This window comes from Octodon degus, unplaced genomic scaffold, assembly GCF_000260255.1.
Source record: "Octodon degus isolate 3935 unplaced genomic scaffold, OctDeg1.0 scaffold00053, whole genome shotgun sequence".
Lineage (NCBI taxonomy): Eukaryota > Metazoa > Chordata > Mammalia > Rodentia > Octodontidae > Octodon > Octodon degus.
Window position 1 is genome coordinate 3,883,806 of NW_004524629.1, and position 7,766 is coordinate 3,891,571.

At 38.3% G+C, this 7,766-nt stretch overlaps 1 protein-coding gene across 1 annotated transcript in view; it reads left to right on the forward strand.

The window, feature by feature from the left end:
• Window positions 1–7,757, forward strand: part of Leprotl1 (leptin receptor overlapping transcript like 1) — a 10,571-nt gene extending 2,814 nt beyond the window's left edge. Inside the window, exons 2-4 of the mRNA XM_004633288.2 lie at window positions 4,005–4,080; window positions 6,256–6,442; window positions 7,261–7,757. Of these exons, the coding sequence (XP_004633345.1) occupies window positions 4,005–4,080; window positions 6,256–6,442; window positions 7,261–7,377 (380 nt within the window). The 3' untranslated portion in view covers window positions 7,378–7,757. The remainder of the gene's footprint in view (window positions 1–4,004; window positions 4,081–6,255; window positions 6,443–7,260) is intronic.
• The last annotated feature ends 9 nt before the right edge of the window (window positions 7,758–7,766 follow it).

The following is a 7,766-nucleotide window of genomic DNA, read 5'->3' on the forward strand; positions in this document are numbered from 1 at the left end:
ATTTTATATTATAAAACAGCACAACCCTCAGAGAGCAGCAGTGTCTGAAGTCTACTTCCATCTTGCCAAGATTACTGTAAAAATGCTCTTAAGATCTTTCTGCCTGATTTAAAATTTTCCACTTAGATGGCATTTCGTATTTGTAGTCAGCTCTTTTTCCTATCATTTATTTCAATGTGGATGCAAGATAATCATATCTAAAAAGTTTGTGTCATAAGATACAGGTAAGAGTGGTTATTTTTGGGAATAAAAATTACTGTTCTGAAGTTTGGTCTATTATCTATTGAGAGAAATGTATAAATGAACAGAGATATTCTTTAATTTTTTTTTTTTTTTTTACTGTGATTGAATTTACACCCAACATTTGTGTCACAAAAATGAGTAGCTTCTAAGAGCTTTAGGATCTACATACAGAAATTGTTTCCTGTGGTGTATGGGCTTTGTGACATCTTTTTTATCTCTTTGTAGTAGCTTTGCCTCCTCTGGATTGTAAGCTGTAGTCTGGATAAATCACTTCTGAGTAAATATGGTATTACTGTGTAGGAGTTACAGTAGTAAACTTAGGTGTTTGGGTCCACATTTCAAAAAGTAAAGAGATGGCCCTAGGGCTGGGGCTCATGAAATACCTTGCCTACTGTCCCCAGAGCCTGAGATATTTTTATTTCCTCAGAATGTCTTTTTAAAAGCAGCCAGAGAATTTCTTGCTTTTTAGATTGTTTCACTTAAGAGAAATGAGCCAGGGAGATGGCTCACTGGCCTAAGTTCCTGCCTGAACAGTACAAGGTTATGAGTTCACTCCCCTGTACAAGAAACACACACACACACACACACACACACACACACACAGAAAAAATGAAAGAACTGTGAATTTCATAAGTTATTTAGTAACTAGTGACCAGTAGGGAAGTAGGGACCAGGACCCAGTAGCACCTGACTTTTGAGTGGAATAGCTGAGACATGAGCATCAACAGCAGAAAAATTTGCTCCCTCCTTCCACAGGTGAGAAGGAAAGACAGCTATACTGAAAATCAGGGGCTGAGGACATAGCTTTATGGTCTTCAGTGCCTTTCTGGGAAGCACAAGGACCCAGGTTGAATCCCTGGTACCACATTGCCATGCCAGGCCTGGAACCTGGGCATGCTATGCCAGCCACTGAAATCAGTGGTGGTGCACTCCTATAATCCCAGCACTGGGGAGGCTGAGACAGGAGGGTCACTATAAGTCCAAGCTGCGTAGTGAAACCCTATACCAAATAAATAAATAAAAATTTTTTTTAGTTAAAAAGAAAATCATTAATCATTTAGTTAAAAAGAAAGGCACACAGTACATAGAAGGTGTCTGGCTAGAATGCTGCCCCCTGTGCCCACAGTTTAGTCCCTCATTTCATGGGGTGCTGCTCAGAGAGTGTTTCATCAGATGCTTCCCCACGCTACCCCGTCTAGACTTGCATTTTCATCCCTTATCTAATCTGCTTTTGGTTGTTTTTTCTTCATTATTGAACATTTATTTGTTTACTTTTTTAAAAAGTCATTTTGTGTTTCCATAAAATATAACCTCCATAAAAACAAGAGCTTTGATTTATTTTTTGCATCACTCTGACTTCACTAGTAAAAATAATGTGTGACGCTTAGGTATCTGTTCAGTTGGTGAATAAATTATTTATGTGGGGAGAATTTGTCTAGATGGGAGGGTTGGAAAAGTTCACTGAGGAAGAGATGGTTGAGCTGAGATGTGAAGGAGAAGTTGGAATTAAGTTGGAGGAAGATGGCAGTAGGCAAGAATACAAGCTTTGTGAGCATGGGGACCATGTGTAGTGGCTGTCATGTCCACAGCACCCGAATGAGGAGAAACTGAGGTAGATGGGACAGCATGTGCAGAGGCTGTGTGGTAAGAGCCTTCTGATTCCCAGGATAGCAAAGGGGGCCAGTGTCACAGAAGTATGCAGAGAGCAAGGTGGCTGGCCGCTGTGACATGCAGAAGGGGAGGCAAGCAGAGCCGCATCCTCTGGCCCTGTTTTGAACTACAGAGAACAAAGGATAAGCTCAGCATTTCCTCACACTTTATGCTGCATTTCCTTGTAAAGTTGAAGTGTTTTGTTTGCTATAAAATGAAATATTTTATTTCATTTTTTTCCATTACCTGGAAATATAGTAAATAACATTAAGGACTAAGCAAGGTCAGGTTTGACATGATCTATATCATATCAGTGATCCAACTGAAAATCAAATCTGCCTAGCTGCCATGTCTGTGGGTGTCCTTGATTATGACCATTTTAGTTCTGAAACGCACATAGTATTTGGCCATGTTTAACCCATTTTCTTTCTTTCTTTTTTTTCTTTTTTTTTTTTTTCCAGTACTGGGACTCGAACTTTGGACCTTGTCCTGTGCCACTATTTCCCCAGCCCTAGAATGTATCTATCTTAAGATAATGACCCTCACAGCAGGGTTCTACCTACCGTTTATTGTAAAGATTTGTACGTAGGAAATTAGAGGAAGAACCCTAGCTATAGTTTTGCAAGCTATTAAAAGATCTGTAATAGAATCAGTTAAGTAAAAGTATTAACCACAGATACCTTTGAACTTCTTTTTCTGTCAGTTTTGGGTTTTCTGTTGTCTGTTTGTTTACTGTGTTTAGTACAGGGTCTCGCTACACAGATTGGACTCACAGTGATCCTCCTGTTTTCATCCTCCCAAGCACTGGGATTACAGGGGCGCGCCACCATGCCCAGTCTTAATCCTGTCTCAGTGCACCCCGGGGCAGGACCAGCATGGCTTGTGGTGCCAGAGATTGAACCCCAGTCCCTGAGCTCTGCCTAAGGAGGCACTTTAATCCGCTTTCTGTTTGTTTTGAGATGAAAATCATGTCATGTTGCCTTGGCTGAACTTGAACTCTTGGTCTCCAGAGATCCCTAATATAGGTGCATGCCAGTGATCCTGGCACATGTTGAGTGGTTATCTGCAATTAGCAAAAGCTGATTGAGAAAATTTTTTCCATAGGAAAAATAGGTGTGCTCACAGTAGGTCAAAACTCTGAAAATTAGTATGAGTTGAATGTCTTTTATTAAAGTGTTTGCAACCAAAACTCTTTCATATTTTACTTTTTTTTTTTTTTTTAATATATTCAGATGTTACAGGGTCTCACTATGCAGCTTGGACTCATGGTGATCCTCCTGCTTTCAGCCTCCCCAGCGCTGGGATTATAGGTGCATACCACTATGCCTGGACTCTGGCCCCTGGCCAGCTCAGCCCACCCTGGAGGCAGGGCTGGCATAGCATGTGTGCCAGGGATCAAACTGCAGTCCCTGTGTCTGCCTAAGCTTGCCTAAGCAGGCACTTTAGTCTGCTGAGCTATCTCACCGACCCCAGGTTTTTGGGTTTTTTTTTTTTTAATTTTGGAATATTTTCATATGCATAATGGGATGTGTTGGGGATGGAGCCTAAGTCTAGATACAGAGTTTATTTATGCTTTGTATGTATGGGCTCAAGATCATTTTGTACAACACCTGTAATAATTATTTTCAGACTTTTGAACATTTTAGCTTTCAGTTTGCAGGGTAAGCGTGGTACGCAACCTGTATCATTTTGTCTTGAAGATGCCACAGAAGACTTATTCTTCCTATGTAACTTACACTCCTGAAGCACATGTTTGAGTGTCTGCATTCTTGTGTCTGTTGCTGGGAATTGAACCCAGGGCCTTGTACATTTTATGAATGCATTCTGAACTACATCACCAGCCCTTTTGCTTTATTACTTTTGAGATGGTATCTCACTAAGTTAAGTTGTCTAAGCTGACCTTGTAAACTTGTGATCCTTCTGCCCTAGCCCCAGAGTAGGTAGGACTACAAGTTAGTGCCACTGTACCTAGTGACAGCTCACTTTCATTATGTTTAGGTTGGGGCGGTTTTGTTTAGCTTCTAGCATAACTAGTAATGTTCATAATGCCACTACATTAGCAGAAAGAATAGTTTAACTGATGGTATCTCTTGGACTTATTTGCTTTGCAGCTTTGATTAGTTTGTCCTTTGGAGGAGCAATTGGGCTGATGTTTTTGATGCTTGGATGTGCCCTTCCCATATACAAGTACGTAAAATTATTCTCTGGGTGTTTAAGGGTAAAATGTTTCTACTTTTGAAGGTATAAAAATGTTTTGTTGTCTAATGTAAAATTAATACAAGAGGGTTTTTTTGTTTTTTGGGGTTTTTTTGCCTGGCTCAGGCTGCCTTAATGGCAGGTATGGTGTGGCATGTGGAGCTGGGGATCGAACCATGGTCCTACAAGCCTTTGCCCAGGCAGGCGCTTAAACAACTTAAATCGCAAGCCCCCAAATTAATACAAAGAAATGCTCACCAAACACAAACCTTTTTAAAAATCATCACATAAAATATATTTGTAAAGAAGTACAGAAAGAAGTTTTTTATTATAATCTGCTCTTTGACTACTATGGAATCTATAATAGCAAATGGCAAAACAATAGCTCAGTCCTGCTGTCTGGTTTTCAGCACATACTTAGAATACTAAATATCAGAAAAGAAAAGGCATCTTTTACAGAAAATGGCATAAGCAGAGTTAGAACACAGTTGACTTTAAAAATTGTGTAAACAATGACATTTTCTAGGCTTAAAAATAACTTTTTAAAATTAATATTGAAGAAAATTGGAAAAAGAAAATTCAGTAGAAAAACAACAAACCTGAGAACTACACATTGCTGATAAACACATAAAAATGTACTCAAGAGTCCCACAAAACTAAGTGAAATATATTAGCAAGGACAAAATACATGAGCAGACAGGCACTGCTAGGTACTTTGGTGGGGGTCTGAGGTTTAAATAAGTAGTTTGCTTATAGTTCCTTGTGTAGCCTTCTACTTCTTAGATTTTTGTACACAAATCCACTTGCAGTTGTTTGCAAAAATATGTGTAGTTGGTGGCTGGGGTGGTAACTCAGGGGTACAATGCCTGCCTGGCAAGCAGAAAGTCCTGAGTTTGATTCCTGGTACCCCCCGAAAAAAGAATAAATATATATAGTTGGGAAAGAGCATAAGTGTTTATGATAGGCTTGTTTATAAGGTGAGAAAGGAAAACTGATAATACTATAAATGTAATGTTGATCAAAAGAAAAATGGTTAATTTATAGTATGTCTATCCCTGAAAATCCTAGAAAGCATTAACAAATGAGGAAGAGTTATAAAGCCATTATACATAGATGTTCAAGATGTTACGGGGCCGGGGAGATGGCTTAGTAGAGTAAGTGCTTCCCTGGCAAGCGCAAGAGTCTGAGTTCAATCCCTGGTTCTGCAAAAAAAAAAAAAAAGATAATGTTAAATGAAAAACAAGGCAGTGATCAAGTCACCATTTTAAAGCTTATCTGTATAAGATTGTGCAGTTCCACAGGGAAGTGAGAAAGCAAGCAGGGGAGATTTGGGGAAACGGTTAATTTTCACTTTTTATGCTTTTGTATTACTTGAAATGTTTCTTCTCAGTATCTGCTCCAACAGCTTAAAACGCATGGGTAGAGCTTATGACCCCAAGCACCTGAATACAAGCAGTCTCCACTATAATGTGTGATTTATCCTATGGCAGTTTTAAAGACTGTCTTTAAAAAAAAAAAGACTGTCTTAGTTTGAAACGATTATAGGTAATCAAGAAGTTGCAAAAATAGTACAAAAAGCTTCCCTGTGCCCTTCAAATGCTTCTCCCAGTTGTAATATCGTACGTAAGTAGTTATCTGTGGCAGGAAATAACATTGGCACAGTATAGTTAACGAAATGACACTAAAAGTGAACTGTTTTACTAAGACAAACTTACATGCTGACTAAAAGTCTTCAGTATCACTTTGAGTGAGTTTCCTGTATTTTGGTTTTAGTATTTCAGGAGGTCTGGTGACTTAAGGACTTAAGCTAAGGCTTTCAACTTTATACCAAGAGGCATGAATTTCAAAAGTTTACTGTGTTTATATTCTCATTTTTCTTATACTTCTTTGTTTTTAACCTAAATGGAAAAAAAAAATTTCGGGTCTCAATGCCTACTGATATATTATTTTATGTGTATAAATTTTTTATTTAATATTAAAAAGTATCATTGATTTCAGATATATTGTAACTCAAAATGTTTCACATTTCAATTTTCATCTGTTCTACTACCATGTTTGGTATTTTGCAATATTCCTTTGGTCCTTATAAAAAGAAAATCATATTTTATACGTAAAAGAATGACATAGATAACAAAAACTCCAGTTAACCTATTTTTCTTTTTCTAGCCAATACTGGCCCCTTTTTGTCCTGTTTTTTTATGTCCTTTCACCTATTCCATACTGCATAGCAAGAAGATTAGTGGATGATACAGATGCTATGAGTAATGCTTGTAAGGAGCTCGCCATATTTCTCACAACAGGCATTGTTGTCTCAGCTTTTGGGCTCCCCATTGTATTTGCCAGAGCACATCTGGTAAGTGAATGTGTTTTTTTCTATGAATAATTTCTATTAGACTGTGTTAACTTCAGTTTTTAATGACATGAAAATGAGATGAGAGACAAAGCAGCCTAGAAGATAAAGATTAAAGTCTTAGTTTTCGGGTTCTTCATAACTCATAAAATCATACTAGAGAGTATACCCTAGGTCGGTAGCAGCACTTGGCTTGCTAATGCCTAGCTATTAGCTCAAGCTGAATAGCCACCAGCCTATCCTGTGAAACTAAAAACATAGAAGACCTGGGTTCTCTGCAGGCAAAAAACTACTCAAGAGGAGAACGGGCTAGCCTGTCAATACTCAGTTCCCTCTTCCTCCCAGACTCAACCCAGATTTCCCCTGCCATCTCTAGAGAGGTAGGGAAGGAGATGACTGGCTGGCCTGGAAGGTGGAGATGGTGATGATGTCCCCATCCCCTTGGAAAGAATGTGTGCAAGTGTGTTTTCATCTCTGGAAATTTACATCTAATCTGTTCTCTAAATAGATTTTTAGATTCACTAGAAAGAGCAATTATCTTTCTAGGCAGAAAATCATAAGATCTTGTGCTGTGTCATCAGAACCCAGAAGATAAGCTTGTTTTTGAATAATTGTTTCATAATTTTGAATCTTTGTAAAGGAACCAAAGGTAAATAAAAGCCATATAAAGATACATAAATGTTCAATACTATAAGAGCTATTACATATTTGCCTGTAAAAAACCATATTTGCCTTAGATCATGGTTGGCATACACTTAGAACCTTGATTTGATTTTCATTTTCATGTCTGTTAACCAAGTGTTTATATCTCATTTCCATAGATTGAGTGGGGAGCTTGTGCACTTGTTCTCACAGGAAACACGGTCATCTTTGCAACAATACTAGGCTTTTTCTTGGTCTTTGGAAGCAATGATGATTTCAGCTGGCAGCAGTGGTAAAAGAACGTTACTGAACTGTTGTCAAATGGACTTCTCATCTGGTGGCCATCTGCGCATACAAGAGATGGGGCAGTAATGATACATGGCGCAGCAAGCCTGTTGGGGGTATCCTAGGTGCTCCCTTCTCACTTTTATTGTATGCATTTTTTTTTTCCACAGAGACTTATTGGAGGATTAAAAGGATTTTCTGTCTTGGCAAAGCTTGACTGATTTCACACTTATCTATAGTATGCTTTTTGTAGTGTCCTGCTGGATTTAAATATTTGTATGTTTTCTTTGTTTGCCTTTTTTTAATGAATATGCTGTGTTAAATATTTTTTAAATGTGATAACCATTTGCATTGTTCAGAAATTCAGAATTCCTCTGGCTATATTACTGGGCTAAGATAT